The 21,591-nt window shown below is 35.9% G+C and overlaps 1 protein-coding gene across 2 annotated transcripts in view; it reads left to right on the plus strand.

Moving 5' to 3' along the window:
- The window catches only part of LRRIQ1 (leucine-rich repeats and IQ motif containing 1), a 205,296-nt gene that overhangs the window by 4,527 nt on the left and 179,178 nt on the right, over window positions 1-21,591 (plus strand). For both annotated transcript variants that reach the window (XM_010832036.1, XM_010832037.1), the window contains exons 3-8: window positions 1,672-1,783; window positions 6,231-6,322; window positions 7,515-7,632; window positions 8,377-8,600; window positions 13,160-13,234; window positions 18,004-19,632. In XM_010832036.1, coding sequence (XP_010830338.1) covers window positions 1,672-1,783; window positions 6,231-6,322; window positions 7,515-7,632; window positions 8,377-8,600; window positions 13,160-13,234; window positions 18,004-19,632 — 2,250 coding nt within the window. The remainder of the gene's footprint in view (window positions 1-1,671; window positions 1,784-6,230; window positions 6,323-7,514; window positions 7,633-8,376; window positions 8,601-13,159; window positions 13,235-18,003; window positions 19,633-21,591) is intronic.

The following is a 21,591-nucleotide window of genomic DNA, read 5'->3' on the forward strand; positions in this document are numbered from 1 at the left end:
GTGATGGGACCAGATGCCATGATCTTCATTTTCTGAATGTTGAGCTTTAAGCCAACTTTTTCAGTCTCCTCTTTCACTTTCATCAAGAGGCTTTTTAGTTCCTCTTCACTTTCTGCCATAAGGGTGGTGTCATCTGCATATCTGAGGTTATTGATATTTCTCCAATCTTGATTCCAGCTTGTTTCTTCCAGAGTAGCGTTTCTCATGATGTACTCTGCATATAAGTTAAATAAGCAGGGTGACAATATACAGCCTTGACGTACTCCTTTTTCTATTTGAAACCAGTTTGTTGTTCCATGTCCGGTTCTAACTGTTGCTTCCTGACCTGCATACAGGTTTCTCAAGAGGCAGGTCAAGTGGTCTGGTATTCCCATCTCTTTCAAAATTTTCCACAGTTTGTTGTGATCCACATAATCAAAGGCTTTGGCATAGTCAATAAATCAGAAATAGATGTTTTTCTGGAACTCCCTTCCTTTTTCCGTGATCCAGCAGATGTTAGCAATTTGATCTCTGGTTCCTCTGTCTTTTCTAAAACCAGCTTGATTAGACATGCATAAAAATCAAAATGTATGTGAAATCTTTAGATCAAAGAAATAGTCACATGTTTTTGAAATCAAATATATATTCATTTGTGTATTTCCTCCAGTGTTTCAGTTCAGTTCAGTCGCTGAGTCGTGTCTGACTCTTTTCAACCCCATGAATCACAGCATGCCAGGCCTCCGTGTCCTCCTCCTTTAGGATAGACTGGTTGGATCTCCTTGCAATCCAAGGGACTCTCAAGAGTCTTCTCCAACACTACAGTTCAAAAGCATCAATTCTTCGGTGCTTAGCTTTCTTTATAGTCCAATGCTCATGTCCATACATGACCACTGGAAAAACCATAGCCTTGACTAGACGAACCTTTGTTGGCAAAGTAATGTCTCTGCCTCCAGTGTTTATATACCTAGAAAACTTATTCATGGATTCATTCTTTTATATAAAAATTCTTAATCCAATGGAAACTTATTTTTAGCTATATTATAAAAAGAAAATCTAATTAAAATTTCCCTGCAATATTTATCAAATATCCCTGGTGTCACTTGTGGAATAATCCACCTTTTTCCAATTGACTTTTCATATCTGCTGTATATACTTAGTTGTTATATTCATGTAATCTATCCAGGGTTATCTATTCTTCTCCATTATTCTGTTAATTTTTGCCCTGTTCTGGTTTTATATTTTTAAGTATAAAATGGGCCAAATTCCTTCAGTAGCTTTGCTGCATCAACTGTTTTCAACTAAGCTTTTTTTCCCAAGAAAACAACATTTGTCAAGTTTCTTGAAATAATTATACTTTGATTTTTAATTAGGATTGCAATAACCTACATAATACTTTAGGAAAAAAATAATATTTTAGTATGTCTTTTTATCCATAGCTAACTTAAATAAGACAGAAGTTCTGAAATTATTCATTTGGGGATGAGTTCCAACAGAATCATGGGTGCAATTTATAGCCATCTGAAAATTAAAAGCAAACTTTAACCAAATGTGTTTCTTTGGACTATGCTTTTTATATGAAGCTTTTTTACCTCCTTCGCACATTTTGGTCAAAATTTTGGCGTTTCAAAACAGATTTTGATGCATAGTTTTAGCAAATAATTTTACAGTTCCTTTTATTCTTCACATTTTTAGGATTCGGATGAGCTACCTGAGTCGGTTCTTCACTGTATTAACGTCGTAAAGAATAAGAGTGAAACTGCTGAAGAGCTCATTCTTCAGGACTTGGAGGGTACTGATGTTTTAAGTAAGTACGGTTTTCATCTGCTTGGTAGATAAGTTTTCTGTAAGTATGAATAGTTTATAATTTAGAAAATCAAGCTGCTTGAAGTTATTTCTTCTCTTATACAGGTGTGTGCATTTATCTCTAATAAAATCTCTATAGTATATTGGTGTGTTCAATTTGGTTCACACATCTGTTTTAATTACTACCTTCCTTATATCTCCAATAAATACTAGTCTCTAATAATTTGTTTTACTAGTCCTAATTAAATCCAGACATTCTGTTACTTTATGTCAAAGGAACCCAAGTGTGGGACTGTTTTAGAATTATCAGTTTATATGTATTTTTGGAGAAAATACAATTTATATAAAATCCTCACCTTTATTTGCCTCAACTGAGCAAATTTATATCTTTCAGTTATTGTAAGAATAATAGAATGAACAAAGATTTAACTAGAAGTAATCCTAGCTTAGTTTATAATGAAAAATGGCAACAATTTAAATGTTCAACAGGACCTTGGTGTGTCTAACAATATACTCTTTAAAAAAAATGAAAGACAATTTTAATAACATAAGTTTTATGGTATACTATAATATTTATTATGAAATTCAGTGTCATTTATGCTTATATTGGTATAAATTATGTGGATATTCACAGTTGTTTATACCAAAAATATTAGTGTGTGAAAGGACCTGTTGTAGCCACTGAGAATACAGCAGAGAACAAAACAGGCCAAGATCTTGCTCTGTTCTTCTAGTGTTCCCATGTTGGGAGACAGATAATAAGTAAACACATGGTATTTCAACAATGATAATTCTATGAAGGGAGGATTTCAAGATAAGGGGATAGAGATTGAATTTTGCTATTTTAGACATGTGAAGTCAGGGGAGGCATCTCTGAGGAAGTGATATTTAAGTAGTGTCTGAAATGAGACAGTAAGCCACGTGGGATATGCTGGTGAAGAAGAGTCACATAGCTATCTAGAGAGCTGGTGTTCCAGAAAGAGGGACTTGTAAAGGCCAAGGCACACTCAGTGGGCTTAATGTGTCCAGAGAACAGTCAGCCTTTGTGGTTATATTCAAGCAAAGAAAGGGTCAGATATACAAGACTCTTATAAATCCAAAGTGTGGACTTTGAATTCTGTTCTGAGTATATGAAGGTTTTTCAGAAAGGAATGACAGAGTATGATGTATTTTGAGGCAGTCATTCTGGGAACTGTGTAGTGAAGATGCCTTGAGGTAGCAAGAGTCTACAAGACTATTACAGCAGGATGGTTAGAGATGATAGCAAATGGTGAAAAATGGTCATATTCTAGAAAACATTTTTAAGCAGAAAGAACCAAAAATATTTATTGATGGATTGATATGAAAGGAAAAGAGGAAATTGGCTCCAAGATTTTTGTTCCGAGTACCTGTGTGAAAGAATTTGTAAAGACTTCTTAAATGCAGACCCTTTTAGATTTTAGCAGTGATTATTGTCAAGTTATGGTAGATTTTAGTAATTTGCTTATTTATATTTACTAAGGTTTATAAAATGAAAATTTATTTTAAATATATTGGCAAGTATAGAACCTAATTATGTAAAAATCAAAGGAAATATAGAAAAATTAGTTACATGAAAGATTATAGGAACTAAAGTCATAGCAGTGGTTTAGAAAGTTATAAGATCTCATGTGTATAGCTCTAACAAGTAGGTTTGATAGTCTCAATGAATAGACTAATTTTCCAAGAAAATTCAAATTATCAAAATTGCTTGAAAAATCAGAAAACATGCTGAAATCAGTAATTTGGCAAGAAGGTAGAAAGAGGTTTCTTCTCAAATGTCAGTAGTAACTAGGATAATTTTGTAATTGAACTGTTCCTGTTCATCAAGGAGCAGAAAATCTGCAGATTATATTTCATTCATCAAAAACTGCACATTTTAGATACAAAACTGTGTAAGCATAGCATACACATACATAAGAGAAACTAGAGGCTAATATTATTTGTAAATATGGATGTATTGATGAAAGCTGTCAGTTGTATACAAAAACTATTTTAGCTACTTTAAGTAGTAAGGTTTAGGGGTATTTGTGTAAAACAAGCTTCAGTTCAGTTCAGTCGCTCAGTCGTATCAGACTCTTTGCGACGCCATGAATCACAGCACGCCAGGCCTTCCTGTCCATCACCAACTCCCTGAATTCACTCAGACTCACGTCCATCGAGTCAGTAATGCCATCCAGCCATCTCATCCTCTGTCGTCCCCTTCTCCTCTTGCCCCCAATCCCTCCCAGCATCAGAGTCTTTTCCAATGAGTCAACTCTTTGCATGAGGTGGCCAAAGTACTGGAGTTTCAGCTTCAGCATCATTCCTTCCAAAGAAATCCCAGGGCTGATCTCCTTCAGAATGGACTGGTTGGATCTCCTTGCAGTCCAAGGGACTCTCAAGAGTCTTCTCCAACACCACAGTTCAAAAGCATCAATTCTTCGGCACTCAGCTTTCTTCACAGTCCAACTCTCACATCCATACATGACCACTGGAAAAACCATAGCCTTGACTAGACGGACCTTTGTTGGCAAAGTAATGTCTCTGCTTTTCAATATGCTATCTAGGTTGGTCATAACTTTCCTTCCAAGGAGTAAGCGTCTTTTAATTTCATGGCTGCAGTCACCATCTGTAGTGATTTTGGAGCCCAAAAAAATAAAGTCTGACATTGTTTCCACTGTTTCCCCATCTATTTTCCATGAAGTGATGAGATCAGATGCCATGATCTTCGTTTTCTGAATGTTGAGCTTTAAGCCAACTTTTTCACTCTCCTCTTTCACTTTCATCAAGAGGCTCTTTAGCTCCTCTTCACTTTCTGTCATAAGGTTGGTGTCATCTGCATATCTGAGGTTACTGATATTTCTCCCATCAGTGTTGATTCCAGCTTGTGTTTCTTCCAGCCCAGCGTTTCTCATGATGTACTCTGCATATAACTTAGAGGTTTAAAATAACAATGTGTTGTTATCTTTGTATAGTTCTGCAGGTTCACTGGGCTTAGCCATGTAGTTCTTGCTTGGATTTCTTACACATTGACCGTCAGGTGTTGTTTGGGGTCACAGTCATCTGAAGTCTTTCCTGGAATGGAATTCTAAGATGGCTTACTGACATGGCTTGCAGTTGATGGAATTTGTTGGCTGGGAATTCATTTGAGGCTGTCAGCTGGAGGAGGCACCTACATGTGGTCTCTCTCTGCAGCTTGCATGGCACCTGGATTTTGAGAAAGAGTATCGCATGAATAAATTATTAAGAGACTAAGGTGGTACCTTGTAAAGCTTTAGATGACATTCTCCAAAGTCATGCAACATCTTTACTACATCCTGATGGTTACACAGGGTCAGCACAGATTCTGTGCGGGAGGGGAATACACAGGGTATGCATACCAGGAAGTGTAGGACTAACATCTTTGGAGGCTATTAATAGTAACTCTAATAAATAACAGAATTGTTAATAGAACTGGAAAAATCAGATTCTATGTTGAATATCTAAAGTGTAGGAAAAAATACATGCATGCACACTGAAACTGTGCTGTAGGAGGAGCTGCTGATAAAATGAAGAAATTCAGAGATATTAATCCTCTTCTATACACTCCTATCTCCAACCCAAAGCTCCCTCTATCATAGTCTGAGCCAGAAAAATGAAAGTATCTCTCTCTGCCTTTCTTCACACGTAATATTTTTATGAAAATAAAGAATTGCACAAATATGTCAATTGGCAGAATCTAAATCAACCTCAGAAACATACCTTCAAAGGAATCTGGAGAATGTTTTGGTTTTTTTTTGCTTTTCAGCTTCTCACATAGGAAAACATGCCAGAGAGATTGTGAATGGGTGTTGAAAAAGAAAATCTATAATACTGGTCAAAATACTTGTGAATGGTCAGTTAATTTGCAGAATGGTCATCTGTAAAAAATACTTTACAACCAAGGAATAAAACAAGCTAATTGAACAAGAAAAAGAAACATAACTACCTCTTACAATGATAAAAAGACACTAAAATTCAACAAAACCTCACAAAATTGGGAATGAAAGTTTCTTTCATGAACATGTTAGTCATTATAATGTTTTAAATTAAGACTTTTATTAAAGCATTTTCAGTATCTTGTGCAAGATTGTGTTGTTTGTGGCAGACAGACTTGAACCTTTGTCGATTTCTAGTCAAGGTGTTATTGTGATATTAAACACAGCATTATTCTGTATACATGGAAAGTGAACTTCAGCTCTAGAATATGAAAGGTGATAAGAGTGTTGTAAAAATCTGTTGCTTTTATTTTTGAATAAAGATGACAGATTTCCTCTGTTCTTGGTTCTTCAGTATTTTTCTATTGCTTTGATCAAGATTATCCTATGATAAAGAATTTAAGATTAAAGGATGATAAAATAGTTTGGGATTTTAACATGTTGTATCTCACTTTAATATTTAAAAATGTTATAACTTCTTTCTCTTTATAGGCTGTGGTTATGGAGGAGTTTCTAATAATCATATGCATTTAAGGATAGAATTACCAACTGAGTGTAAAGAAAATCCAGAACAATTAATAAAGGTATATGTTGTTTGACTGAAAGTGCTCAATATTTTATAGTTAGAAATTTTCCTTTTCATCTCACATAGGATTTAAAGTTCACGGTCTTAAAAATTAGATTATTTTAAGCAAAGAATTGTTGGTTTTATTTTCTCTTCTGGCATAGAATATAAAACAATGAAAATTACAGTCTTTAAAATATTAGAAATGGTGATTTAAGCCAGCAATACTTGGAAATTTAATGTAAATAAGACCAGCATAACTATATTAAATGGTATTTTTTACCTAAAAAATCCAAGGAAAACCATGAAATATACTCTAATATTGTTACCTTGCTTAAGAATGTAGTATGATTCAGTGGAGTCTTTAAATACCCTGTAGAAACTTTAAATGTAGAATGTCGTCTTTTTTTTTTTTTAAGGTAAAATAAAAACATCTGTAAAGAAATGAGAGTAAAGGAAGGTCTAGGGTTTGGGGGTAAAACTCCTGGAAATGTATTTCAGAGAAAGTCTCTTCCACAGGCTCAGCATCTTGTTCATTTTTGTTACTCATTTTACATAACTCTAATTTTACCTAACCGTATTCCTGCTCTTTTTGAGGTGAGCAGAATTTGAAAATTACTTGTATGTATGTTTCTTACTCTATTTTTTGGTAACACTCAGTCCTGATATATTAATTTTGAATTATATTGCTACTTCATTGGACTAGATATCCTGTACCTTTTAAGCTGGAGTATGGTGGAAGTCTAATTATGGAAAAGTATGAATCAAAATTATAACTTGTATATATTTCAAGGTAAATTAGAAAAAATTGTTTTTAAAACATATTGAATATGTTAGCAATTTGTGTATATGTGCAATTGCTGCAGAAAAGAAATATAAAAAGGTGTTAGGAGGAAAACATATATTAATAGAAACATTTGGACATGAGTGTCAAGCAGGTTAATTTCGAATATTGTAAGTAAATATTAGAAAGCAATTAGAATTCTGAAATACATAAGGAGGGTAAAAGACAATTTGCTTCCCTGGGAAAAGCATTTTTCTCCACCATAAAAGAATAATTATCAATGTGCTATAGAATTATATTTGAGAGCAACTTGAAGTAAATAATTTTCTAGATATGTGCGTGTAAATACTTAATACATTATTGAAATGATAACTTTACTCTCTGTTTTGTTTTCCTTTAATCATTGGGACTTTCTTTAACCTCTTAGATGTTATCTGAAATAGAAAAAGAAGAATTTCTAAGAAGTAGAACTCACTGTGGCAGTCCTGATTTGGTTCTGGAGTCTGACCTTTGTGATTTGCCGGTGGACGAACATGTTTTGCCAGGTGGACTAGCTTGGCTGATGATATTTTTGATTATTTTAATGTGATTCACTTTAATTATCTAAAAACCTTGAACAGTTTTCTTTTGCCATTTAGAAGAAAACAGTCATGGTATTTGAAAAATACTGTACACTTATTATGGTTATTTAATTATGTTTCATAGTTTTTCCAAATGACTCCTAAATTAACTTCATTGTGGCTCAGCTGGTAAAGAATCCATCTGCAATGCAAGAGACCTGGGTTTGATCCCTGGGTTTGGAAGATCCCCTGGAGAAGGGAAAGGCTACCCACTCCAGTATTCTGGCCTAGAGAATTCCACGGACTGTATAGTCCATGGGGTCACAAAGAGTCAGACACGACTGAATGACCTTCACTTTCAATTTAACTTTATATAAGTATATTTGACAATTTTCCACATATAGAGCTGACTGCAATAGATGTACCCAGACCTGCATTTTTTAAGTGTCTAACTATGTTCCATATGTATCTCTTAACTACACACATGAATGCATGCATGTGCACACACACACAGATACACACACATCGTTTTCTGAAATAGTTTGACAAGTTATATGATTTCTTTATTGACTGCAATGGAGTTTACATGTGTTTTGCACATTAGCACATTGTCTCTTCACTTTGGTGATATATTGACATTATTTCTTTATTTTGAAATTACTTTTAAATTTTATATTGGATCAGCTTTGACTGGTTTGATTTAAATTTTTTTTCTCTTCATGAATACAGATGATGCTGATATAAATTTTGGATACCGTGAAGTGGAAGAAAGATGTCAGCAGTCCTTTGAGGCTTGGCAAGACAAACAGAAAGAATTAGAAGACCAAGAGAAAGAAACTCTCAAAGTTCAGAGGGACAAAGAAGAAAAGCAGTTTCAAGAAGAAGAAGAAAAAAGACATTGTTGGATGAAACAATTTGAAGTTGAAAAGAAGAAATTAGAGAATATTCAGAAGGTAAGTTTTCTTATTTTTATTTTTCATTCATTTTTTTTTTTGAATCAGTAACTCCTGAACAGTACTGAGGTTTTGGATTATGGTGTGGCTCGAGCTCCATTCTATGGGTTTTAATTAGTCCTAATAATCAAAGCAGCTCACTGGGAATTAACAATATTAACATGGACCCCTTGCTTATTTTCCATGAAATTCGTTGTAATTTCAGGTACTGCTTTGGATTTTGAGGTTCCCCCAGAGTCTATAAAGTTTCAAAGACTGTCCTAAAAAAGCTGACATTTACAACATAAATTGTTGCTCTTCTCTACCCTCCTAATCATAGAAAAAGGCAACAGAATTTTCTCCATCACAAAATGTCCTTACTGTGTAGTCTGATATTTAGCAATTATGTAAAACATATTTGGTTAAAGTGGTTCAGGCATGTAGGTAATAGTTGTGCTGCATTCCCATAAATGAGCTAATTTCTGGGACTTGAACATTTTTGGAATAAGGGAGTTCTGTGTTGTTTTCCTTTGTGTTTTCTCCCAGCTGCTCCTCAGGTGGTCCACATCCTGAGGCCACGGTAGTGGCATCTTGAGAAACTGGTGGATTTGGGGGACTCACTTGTGGACCACCAGGATCCTTAGACTACATGGATAACAGGCAGGACTTACATCTGCTTTGCATTACTAAAGTAGCTTATGAGTTACTCCCAACTTACTAGTTTTGAGTCTTCCATGCACAGAACGTTAGCGTGTCGTCACATAGGCAGTTCAGGGTATCCTGGCCTCCCATGTTGAGTACATTGCATTTCTGAATTACGTAGAAAGTAAATACATGAAAAACAATGATAATATTGCAGAACCAGCTTGTCCATGGCTTTTACTAATAGTAAGCTACAAATCTTTAGCTTCCTTTTAGTTCATATTTCCTTTCCACAGACTAGATTAGCACAGACTAGATTAGTTATTTTCAAAAGTCAGAAGCTATTTTTTTTCCCATTCCAGAATAGAAGTTAATACAATGTAGATTATTGGAGTAGTGTTTCCTGGCTTGTGGAAAAATGTATCACTGCTGTTGATTGTTAGTGATATTTTCTAAAATACAGCTGATTTTTAAATTCTGTTTTCATTGCTATTTTTAGTTTGTTTTGTAACAAAAATTTACTGACTACTTCAAGGGCAAAACTTTCAGCTATATGCTTGATGTTACAAAAGAAATTTAACGCCAGGGCCTTACCCTTAAAGAATTATAACTTAGTTTTTGAACGCAATTTGTACTTTATCATAAATTTATGATTTAAAAATATATATGACATTAGTAGATTAATGAGTTTCCAAATGTGTGCTTTGTTTTACCTTGGAGCTTCAAAGTTTTCCACTGGGATCATTCCATAATTTTATAGTGATGGCTTCTAAATAGATAATTTACATATTCAGTAATTCTCACCTGTGTCTTTGTTAGCTTCTTCTTCCATTTTCTAAAACTGCTATTATAAATTTCTTTCCTTAAGAGTTCTACCCAACTCCTTATTCCTTGTTATTAGTAACCGATCACATTTTTGCATCAATTACGAACTTCTTTTTCTTTCTAATCCCACATCTGCTAACTGCTAAGTTGCTTCAGTCGTGTCCAACTCTGTGCGACCCCATAGACGGCAGCCCATCAGGCTCCTCCGTCCCTGGGATTCTCCAGGCAAGAATACTGGAGCGGGTTGCCATTTCCTTCCCCAATCCCACATCTAGTTAACATTAATTTTTGTGGTCACCTTTTTAGCTTTATTTTTTGCCTTTGCTCTTATCTCCGTAAGAGAGGCTTCTTCTACCAAAGGCCAACTTTTCATGCTTTGCTCTATATTCTATCATTTTCCAGGTTACTTTTACTTTTTCCTATGTGTTAAAATACTCCGACAACTTCCTCCTTTCTTACTGCTTATACTTATGTTCAATTTTCGCCTGTCCTAGAAATAAAACAAAACAGAAAACTCAGATCACTGTGGTTTAAATATCTTTCTTTAGCTGCTCTTTAGCTTTACTTATCATAAACAGGCTTCTTAAGGAGTAGTTATTTGTGCTCAATCCATTTCCTCATCTTTCATTCAAATCTAAACCTTGTAGCTGCCTTCCACCTCCATCCCAGTGAATTAAATTGCTTTTGACAAAAACAAAACAAAACGTCATCTTCTAAGCTGACTTTGAGAAAAATACAATGACTTCTAGAACCATACTCACAGGTCCTAGTGAAGTTGCTCACTAGTGTCCAGCTTTTTGCAACCACATGGACTGTAGCCTATCAGGGCTCCTCTATCCATGAGATTTTCCAGGCAAGAGTACTGGAGTGGGTTGCCATTTCCTTCTCCAAAGGATCTTCTCAACCCAGGGATCGAACCTGGGTCTCCCGCATTGCAGGAAGATGCTCTACCATCTGAGCCACCAGTCAGTATTTATTTTTGCCTCTTTTCCTTTTTATGCCAGTAAAAATCTGTTGACCATTTCATTTTCCCTTTACTTCTGTGGGACCACACTACCTTGATTGTCTTCTTACATACTTGGGCATTTTTCCTTGGTATCTGTTTTTAGGTTAATTTTTTTCTCCTTCTCCCTGAATGTGTCCTACCCCAGATTCCATCTTTTGCTCTTTCTTTTCTTACTCCATGTATTTTCTCTTGTGATAGTCTCAAACACAGCAATGGCTGTTCAGAACCAAATCTATAGTTATAAAATAAAGTGAACTACATAACTGTTATACTCAGAACTTAGTGGATCTAAAACTGAATACATTGTCTTTCTGAGTCATGCTCTTCCTCTGGTGGTCGTTAGTCATTATTTTGATGAGCTATCCTCTCATCATCGGAGAAGGCAATGGCACCCCACTCCAGTACTTTTGTCTAGAAAATCCCATGGACAGAGGAGCCTGGTAGGCTGCAGTCCATGGGGTCGCTAGAGTCGGACATGACTGAGCGACTTCACTTTCACTTTTCACTTTCATGCATTGGAGAAGGAAATGGCAACCCACTCCAGTGTTCTTGCCTGGAGAATCCCAGGGACGGCGGGGCCTGGTGGGCTGCTGTCTATGGGATCACATAGAGTCAGACATGACTGAAGTGACTTAGCAGCATGCTCTCATCATAGACTAAGCTAAAAAGTTGAGTACCATTTCTGACTCTTCTCTCTCTTTTATGGTCCTATCCTTCTAATAGTTCATTATCCACTGTCTCATCCATATGTCTACTGCTGCCCCATAGTTCAAGATGTCCTAATTTCTAGCTTGGAATATTTGCTATACTCTCTAATTGACCTACTTTTGGTCTTGTATTCTGGAAACTCATGCACAGTAGTGCAGTCAGAAGGATAATTATTTTCCAAAAAAAATGTTATTTCCATGCTTAAATGCCATTAAAATTTCCCACAGCTCATATGAGATAATTTCCAAAGAACTTTTCCCACTTCCTTTGATTCAGTCAGTTGGCAGTTGGTGGCAGTTTCATATTTGCATTGTGTTTGCATCTCTTCTGACTCCTGTGACCTCATCTGTAGAAGGCCCTCACTGATTCTCTCATGGACTTCTGTAATACCTACTTCACTGATCCCCTTAGTGTTTCCTTGCCTTACTTATTAAATATGTTGGTTTAGTTGTTAAGTCATGTCCAACTCTTGCGACCCCGTAGACTATAGCCTGCCAGGCTCCTCTGTCCATGGGATTATCCAGGCAAGAATACTGGAGTGGGTTGCCATTTCCTTCTCCAGGGGATCTTCCCATCCAGGAATCAAGCCCAGGTCTCCTGAATTGCCGGCATATTCTTTACTGACTGCTATCAAATGTAACCTTATAATTTTCCTAAAACTGAGTTGTAATCATTTTCCTAGTTCAAAAACTTTTTAATAAATGCCTCAAATGTTTAATCTCTTAAAAGCCAAATCATTTCAAAAGCAATCTTTTGTATGAACCTTTCATAATCCTCTAATTATTATATCTCTTCCTACTGTAATCCTTATAGTTCTTATCTTGTGATTAACTTATTCTGCTAAATTTGGGGTAATGTGTAAACATATGATAGCATATTAGAATTACTAAAGGTAAAGTTTTTGAGGAAGGGGATTATATTTTACTGACCTTTGTTTATTTTTCAGAGCCTTAACAAAATAGATGCTAATAATGAGTTAATGAAAGAAAACAGTTACCCTCTGAGATGATTTATTATGTGAATTAAATGAAATAGTTTGGAGAGAAAAAAAATCTATAATGCAAAACCCATCTTAACATACATTATCATTTGTAATTTTTGCATTATCCAGGAGTATTTCTAGCTAGTGCATTTTATTATGTGAATAAATATACTCAAATTAATAAAACAGCTTCCCAAGATTACAGATATCTTCATGTGCTAATAGGAAACCTAGGTATCATTTTATGATATTTTAAGTTGGGATTAAAATTGTTATTCCAGTACTAATAACCGGGGGGCCGTTGGGTGAGTTATTATCTTTAACCATTGTTTACTAATATATGTGGTAAGACTCATACAGATAAACATAATATTTTTTATATTTGAATATCATATTTCAATATTATCATATGTTCAGCAAGAACAGGACAAGATGAATGATGAACTTCATAAAGAGGAGAAAATATGGAAGGAGAGATTTAAACAGCATGCGGTATGTATTTATTGTTTGTAAGCAGCACAATAATCATTCTCCATTTGAAATAAATTGCTATGCTTGGAGTGAATATTTTAAAATAATATTGCCCGTTGGTATAGGATTTAATTTACTCAAGTTTTAAAAATACTTAGTCACTAGAAACTCTCCTTGAAATGAAATATCCTGACACGGAAGGTAAACTGGTTCAATTATTGAATGTGTCTATGTAAAACTGTAAATGTAAAATTTCTTCTGAAGTTTGAGGAAGCATACTGTTATGTTTGAGGAAACATTATGTATGAGGAAACATACTGTTATTTCATTATGATTTAGGATTGTTATGAAAGGTTACTGCATTTCTTTAATGCAACTAATTGAATGTGTTAAGTATCCCTTTAAGTTTAAGATGACGCATTTATTATTTTTAACTAATTTACACTGCAGCTTTTATATAAGATTATTTTAAGTAATTGCAAATAAAAAGTAGATAAAATTTCCCATAATTCTGTAATGTAGTTAAAAATATTACCTTTCTTTGTATTTTTCCAACTCTTTTTAAAGTTTATATAAACACATTCCTGAAAAAGTAGGCATATCCTATCCATCTCTAAATAAAACGGTTGGTTAGGCATGTGAAGACGCAGATTCAATATGAATGACAAGAAAAAAAATGACAACAGTGACTCACAAGTAATCCAAACGTTGGCGTTAGGAGAGCCATGAAATTCCCGTAATTATTATATAGCAGCAAAATAAACAGGAGATATGAAAAGAAAATTAGAATCTTTAATGTAATACCAAGTATATATTCTTCCCCTGGAGGAGGGCTTGGCAGCTCTCTCCCGTATTCTCTGGAAAATTCCATGGACCAAGGAGCCTGGCTGGCTACAGTCTATAGAGTCACAAAGAGTTGGACACAACTGAAGCAACTTAGCACAACACAGCAGCACAAAGTATATATTCTAGACTTGAATAGTTCAGTGTAAAAAGTAAAATTTCAGTGGATAGATTTAACATTAGATTTGACAAAACAGATGAGAATATTATTGAAGCTAAAGGGAAGTCAATAGAAAATGCCCAAATGTAAGCACAGAGAGGACAAAACTGGGAAAAACAGAAAAGAGAACAAGAAATATGTGATATACAATGAAAATATTAAAAATGTGTATAATAGTAATTTGGAAGGAAAGGAGAGAATGGGGCAGAACCTTTGGGTAAAGAGATAATAGTTGAAATGGTTTCAAATTGTTTTAGAAAATTCAACTTGAACATTTAAAGATGAGTAAAGATCCCCAAGTTGAATCAATACAAAGAAAATCACACCTGGGGATTGAATAGTGTAACTATTAAAATTCGAGATAAGGAGGGAAGATCTTAAAATCAGCCAAAGAAAAGGCTCATTACCTAAAAAGGAGCAACAGTGAACTGGCAGCTGATGTTCATCCTTACATGAAATGATGGAAAGACGACGACAGAGTAAAAAACCTAAGTGCTAAGTGTTAAGGGTTTCTTTGATCATTGTTCCATCAGTCGCTTAGCCGTGTCCAACTCTTTGCGACCCCCTGGACTGCAGCGCGCAAGGCTTCCCTGTCCTTTACTATCTCTTTGAGTTTGCTCAAACTAATGTCCATCGAGTCGATGATGCCAGCCAACCATCTCATCCTCAGTTGCTCCCTTCTCCTGCCCTCAATCTTTCCCAGCATCAGGGTCTTTTCCAATGAGTTGACTCTTCATGTCAGGTGGCCAAAGTATTGGAGCTTCGTCCTCATCATCAGTCCTTATTTAGGGTTGATTTCCTTTAGGATGGACTGGCTTGATCTCCTTGCTCTCTCTGATTAGTGTTCTTTGAATCCTCAGTCTTCCTCTGCTTTCTGGACTCAGTTTTCCTTTCTTGGAGTATACAGCTAAACACTTGTCAAAAATATACTTTTGGACAGGAAATTTTCTCAATGTTTGCACAATTGAAAATGTTTTTATTTTGCTTTTAAAACTGAATGATTAGTTTTCTTGGATGCAGAATGGAGGTTTATTACAATTTAGTTTTAGCAATTTAAAGATATAACTCCATTACATGTTTATTTTTGCACATGCCATCTCTGGGCTTCCCCTGTGGCTCAGCTGGTAAAGAATCCACCTGCAACATGGGAGACCTGGGTTCAATCTTGGGTTGGGCAGATCCCCTGGAGGAGGCCTTGGCAACCCACTCCAGTATTCTTACCTGGAGAATCCCCAAGCACAGAGGAACCTGGTGGGCTACAGTCCATAGTGTCTCAAAAGAGTCAGACATGATTGAGCGACTAAGCAAACACAAAGCACGTGCCGTCTTTGATCGCAAATCTGATGCTCGTTTACTAAGTTCTTTTGAAGCTTTAAGATTTTTCACTTTTTGCATTCATCCACACATATTTGCTGGTTTTCTACTGTGTGCCAGGTAGGTACCTCTCTATGAGTACTCAGGATACAGCAGTGAATAAAACAGAAATAATCCCTGCCTTCATAGAGCTTATATTCCTTAGTGTTCTGAAATATTGTTAGTGTTTACTATATGAGCCATCACTGTGTGTGTGTGAGTGTGAGTGTGAGTGTGTGTGTGTGTGTGTGTGTGTGTGAAATGGACTCATCTGAAGGCCTTTGTTTTTGGTTTAGAAAACATTTTTCTATGATTCTCTTCTCTTCAGTTTTTCTCAGTTTTTTTATTTTGGAACTCCGGTTAGTCATATGTTGAATGCCTTTACACCTGAATGTCGTATATTTCATAACTTTGTGTTTTGTATATTGTTTTGGGAAGCATCTAATTTTAAAGTTTTGTTTAGGCATTTAGCTATTCAACAATTTTATCATGATTTTTGTTTGTTTGAGTGAGTCATATATTTTTATTTGGGCACTTGCATTTCATTTTTTATATGAGATTCTTATTTAAACATTTTTTCTTAAACATATCTTTAGCTTTTACTTAAATAGTTTTCTCAGAAATTGGACCTTCCTTTTGCTTATTGAAGCATTTTTGTCACTTCACATCATTTGTGTTAGTTTTTCTAAATATTTGTGCTGGGGTCCAGCCCTGGTGGATCCAGGGAATTCAAAGGGGAGATGGCTACGGCGATCAGGAAACAACAGCTTATTCAAATGTTAATTAAAGATATAAAGAGTGGTTAAATAAGGATAGCTCAGTGAGGAAATTGAGTGGAGAAATGAGGCTGAAATAAGGATAGCTCAGTGAGGAAATTCAGTGGAGAAAAGAGGCTGAATAATTCAGCCAGAAGGTGAGAGAAAGAACGACATGGGGAGACCAAGTTTCGGTGAACAAGGCCCGCACTTTATTTTCCAAAGTAGTTTTATACCTTAAGTTATGCATAGAGGATAATGGGGGAAGGGGTAGAGTCTTGCAGCAAGCCAGGCTTTCTTCCTGCAAACTTATCATATGCAAAAGCTTAGGTGATTTGCATCATCTTCTGGCCTGGAGGCCTGTTAACATTTTAAGACCCTTTCTTCAGAAATCTTATTTTTCTCTAAAGGTGATTAGTCAGGCACCACCCTCCAAAAGCATTAGATAAAGTTGCATTCCTACAGAGCAAAGGTGTGGTGGGCTATAACAAGAAAAAGGATTAACTCAAGGGTCCCAGGTTACAAACATTAAGCTACTACTTACACCAAGTATATTAATCAATACACTGCCAGGGACACAGCAGGTAAGGGATATGGAAACTTAGCAGCAAACATTGGCCCAACAAGTGAAAAACCCTTCACCAATACAGTTTCTAATCAATCTTTTAACTGCTCAAAGGAATCTGTATTTAGACAGTTTAGAACATCTCCTGCCTCTCACAGTTGGGAGGCTCTGAACAATCACAATTGGCCGGAAAAACCTATTCAGGCAGGCTAGAGGACTTCCAAAGGAGTTTGTAGGTTGAAACACTGTCACACCCAGGAATTATTAACTGGAGCTGTAAGTTAACTCTTTTTTCAGAGAGAGGTAGTGGGGGACAGCCACCCGTAAAGTCAGAGGTGTAGGTGAAAGCACAAAGCAGAAAGTAGGCAGACTCTGGTTTTGGGGATAGATGCTCGAGAATTTCCAGGGGGACTCCTGAGGCTCGATCTTGCCTTTGCGTATGCCGAGACTCCTTCCTCGTGACCTTTGCCACGGGCAGAGCTCCTCAGCCGGCTCCCGGCATATTTGCCCAATTTTGTTGATCTGTTTACTTCTGTTTTAGGAGTTTAGTGACAATGATATTCTCACCCAACTCTGGATTACTTCACTTAGTGCTTTATGGGCTTGTCAGCTCTCCTAATAGACAGGATAAGATATATAACTAGACTAATGTGTATCTACTACTTCACCTTCCTTATACTATAACTTAAAAATCATTCCGTTTCTGCAGTCCCTGTGCTGCTCACTCTAGGGGTCAGTTTTATCAGAACACCCGTCTTATAAAGTTTGAAGTCCTTTTCTCCTACACAAATTTTAGATTTTGGCTTTTCTTGCCTTTTCTCTATGTCCTTCTGACTGCATATGCTTTCTATCATCAAAGAATTCCTCAATTCCCCAATTTCAAGTACAGTCTTAATATTAGTATCAGCTTACTAAATTGATAGAAGTTCCTAAATATTTTAAAAAATCAATATGCCCTTTTAAATAAATTACTTTAGTTCCTCTAAGTAAATTTTCTATTGATTTTATTATGATTTCAGTTTCAGTATTTGTTTTAATCTATATTACATATGATACTTTAGTAATATTTCACATTTAGCATATGCTAACTACTATATATCTTACTTTATTTTAGGAATTTATTAGAAACTTACATTTACAAATGGAAGAAGAAAGAACAAAATTCAAAGACCTACAGGAAAAAGAAAAAATGCGTTTGTCAAAACTGCAGCATAATGCAGCTGTAAAAATTCAAGCTAAATATAAAGCATTTGTGGCCTACCAAAAATATGGCCCAATCATAAAGGAACAAATAGAAAGTAAGAAAAAGAAAGCACAAGAGTGGAGGGAAAAGGAAGCAAAAATACGACAGATAGAAGAAGAAAAACGGAAAAGATTAGAGGAGAAACAAAGAATAGAAGAAGAGATAGAAAAGCAGATGCAAGAGGGAAGGAAAAGGAGAGAAAAGGAATATATGGGAAAAAAGAACATCCTGAGACAAGAAAGGGAGCAACTATTAAAGATGGAAAAATTGATATTGAGAGAAGCTACAAGAAAACAGCTAATAATAAGTAGAGCATTAAAGAAGGGAGAATATAATGCCAAACATTTATCTATTGAGGATACATCAAAGAATAAGGATGTTGGAGCCAAATGGCTAGGGGATGGAAAGTTAAAAATGTGGGAAGATGCTTCCCCTTGGTTAGCTGAAGAGTCAGATAAGAGAAAAAATGTAGATAGAGAGCTTGTATTGAAAGAATCAGTCCAAGTGCAATTAAAAGAATCTATGTCAAGCCAAGCAATTTTGGCAGTATTTAAAGTGGAAGAAAAAAAAAAGAACCTAGCAGTACAATGTTCAGAAGAATTCGTCAAGCAAAAAAGGAATTATGAAAACAGAGATCAGAAAAACCAACTGGAAAACCTGCATCTAAAAGAAGATGTCAGAGAACAGTTCCAGTCGCAAGAATTACAGTCTCAAGTACAAAAAGAGGAAGTCTTGAAACCTTCCATAAATGAGACTATGAGACAAGAAACCCAAATAATACTAGGAAACAATCAAGAAATTGATGAAGTAAAAGACAATGAATCACAGAAAATAGTTGATGATAACCAACAGAATAAGATGCAAAAAGTAGAAAAAGAAATATCAGGACAGTTAGGAACATTATATGAAGAAAATAATATAAAGGAAATTTCAGTGATTTCAATGAAACAAAAACCAGTACCACTGAAATTAGAAAAATCTGAAGATATAGGGGGAAATACATTACTACAAGAAGAAGAAATTGATTTAAAATCTAAAGAAGCAGAGGAGAACCCAAAAGGCAGTGCTCTGAATAGTGACTTGGTTTTTAACACTAATGATGCTATGATAAATGTAGAAGGCAAAATAAACAAGCAAAACTATATTGTAGATGCTCCTTGTGAAGATTTGGGTGGCTATAATGCAAAGAACTGTTTGGTTTTTAAAGAAGTAAACTCTCTTAAGTCTCAGATTCAAGAAATTCCAGAAGAATGTCATGAAAATACAGCTGAATGTGAAAATATAGTGGCCTGCTCTATAGAGCCAACACTTCTGTCTTCTATTGAAGAAAAGAGGCTAGCTTGGATAACATCATTTAAACCCTGGTTTGAAATTTTCAAGCAAAATCAACAGAAGAAAATTGTTAAAAGAAGGAGAATTATAAAATGCCCAGTCAACACGATGCCCCCTTTGAATCCACTAGAAATTCTTCGGTGTGGTCCTTGGGATACTTTACAGCAGGTATTTTATAATACTTTTAACATACTGAATTTTAATTGGTTCTCTAAAATGTAACTTCAAAAATCTTTATATAAGGCAGATTTTATTTTTAATCGAAGTATGCTGCTGCTGCCAAGTTGCTTCAGTTGTGTCCAACTCTCTGCGACCCCACAGACAGCAGCCCACCAGTTGATGTACAAAAGGTTACAGGTGTACAATATAGTAATTCATAATTTTTAAAGGTTATACTCCATTTATGGTTATTATAATATATTGGTTATATTCCCTGTATTGTACAACAAATCCTTGTAGCTTACTTACTTACTTAGTCCCCCCTTTCCTCTCCCCACTGGTAATCACTAATATGTTCTTTGTTTCTCAGAGTCTTCTTTTTTTTGTATCCAAGAATTTTCTCAGTCAATGAAGTTACTAATGAAATACTTATCCTATTTGAGAAGAGTTGTACTTAAACGATCTCCTCAATTAAAACTATTCAGTGCATCGTCTTCAGTAAGGCACTATGAAGAGCTTTGATTTATATCTTGAAACCTATTTTCGAGGGGCCGATAGCATTATTAGGCTTCTAAGAATGGAGTCATCTGGGAAAGTAGAGTTGAATTAGAGTAGAAAATTTGTAGACTGATACTCAGCTTGGAGCTAGTTTGTTTTAGTCCTGGAACACAGCACCACCTAGTGGCTCCTTTTGTAATTTAGTCACGCGCTATATAAACATGGTACATGGCTCCTCCGTCCATGGGATTCTCTAGGCAAGAATACTGGAATGGGTTGCCATTGCCTTCTCCAGGGGATCTTCCTGATCCAGGGATCGAACCCAGGTCTCCCGCATTGCGGGCAGACGCTTTAACCTCTGAACCACCAGGGAAACCCGAAATTTAAAGTAGCTCTAACCAAATGCTACTAATTTACTATGCTTGTTAAAACATAGCTTCAATCAAAAATAAGATAGAAACAAACATATGTGTAGAAAAACAGGAAAGAAATATCAATAACCTCAGATATGCAGATGACACCACCCTTATGACACAAAGTGAAGAGAAAAAGCCTCTTGATGAAAGTGAAAAAGGAGACTGAAAAAGTTGGCTTAAAGCTCAACATTCAGAAAATGAAGATCATGGCATCTGGTCCCATCACTTCATGGGAAATAGATGGGGAAACGGTGGAAACAGTGTCAGGCTTTATTTTGGGGGGCTCCAAAATCACTGCAGATGGTGACTGCAGCCATGAAATTAAAAGACACTTACTCCTTGGAAGAAAAGTTATGACCAACCTAGACAGCATATTAAAAAGTAGAGACTACTTTGCCAACAAAGGTCCATCTAGTCAAGGCTATGGTTTTTCCAGTGGTCGTGTATGGATGTGAGAGTTGGACTGTGAAGAAAGCTGAGCGCCAAAGAATTGATGCTTTTGAACTGTGGTGTTGGAGAAGACTCTTGAGAGTTCCTTGTACTGCAAGGAGATCCAACCAGCCTATTCTAAAGGAGATCAGCCCTGGGTGTTCCTTGGAAGGAATGATGCTAAAGCTGAAACTCCAGTACTTTGGCCACCTCATGCGAAGAGTTGACTCATTGGAAAAGACTCTGATGCTGGGAGGGATTGGGAGCAGGAGGAGAAGGGGACAACAGAGGATGAGATGGCTGGATGGCATCACCGACTCGATGGACATGAATTTGAGTGAACTCCGGGAGTTGGTGATGGACAGAGAGACTTGGCGGGCTGCGATTCATGGGGTCACAAAGAGTCCGACACGACTGAGTGACTGAACTGAACTGAATTGAACTGAGAAGGGATTTAAGATTAAAGATTTAAGATTAAAATACACATAGTTAGGCCTTAAGCTCAAAATATAAAATTTATTTGATTTCTTGATATAGGCAAGATACCTAGAAAGGGAAACATTAATGTTAATATGTATACATTGTTTTATTCATTCACTCAGCAAATATTCATCTATCCCATATG

Source organism: Bison bison, unplaced genomic scaffold (assembly GCF_000754665.1).
Source record: "Bison bison bison isolate TAMUID 2011002044 unplaced genomic scaffold, Bison_UMD1.0 scf7180017864535, whole genome shotgun sequence".
NCBI lineage: Eukaryota > Metazoa > Chordata > Mammalia > Artiodactyla > Bovidae > Bison > Bison bison.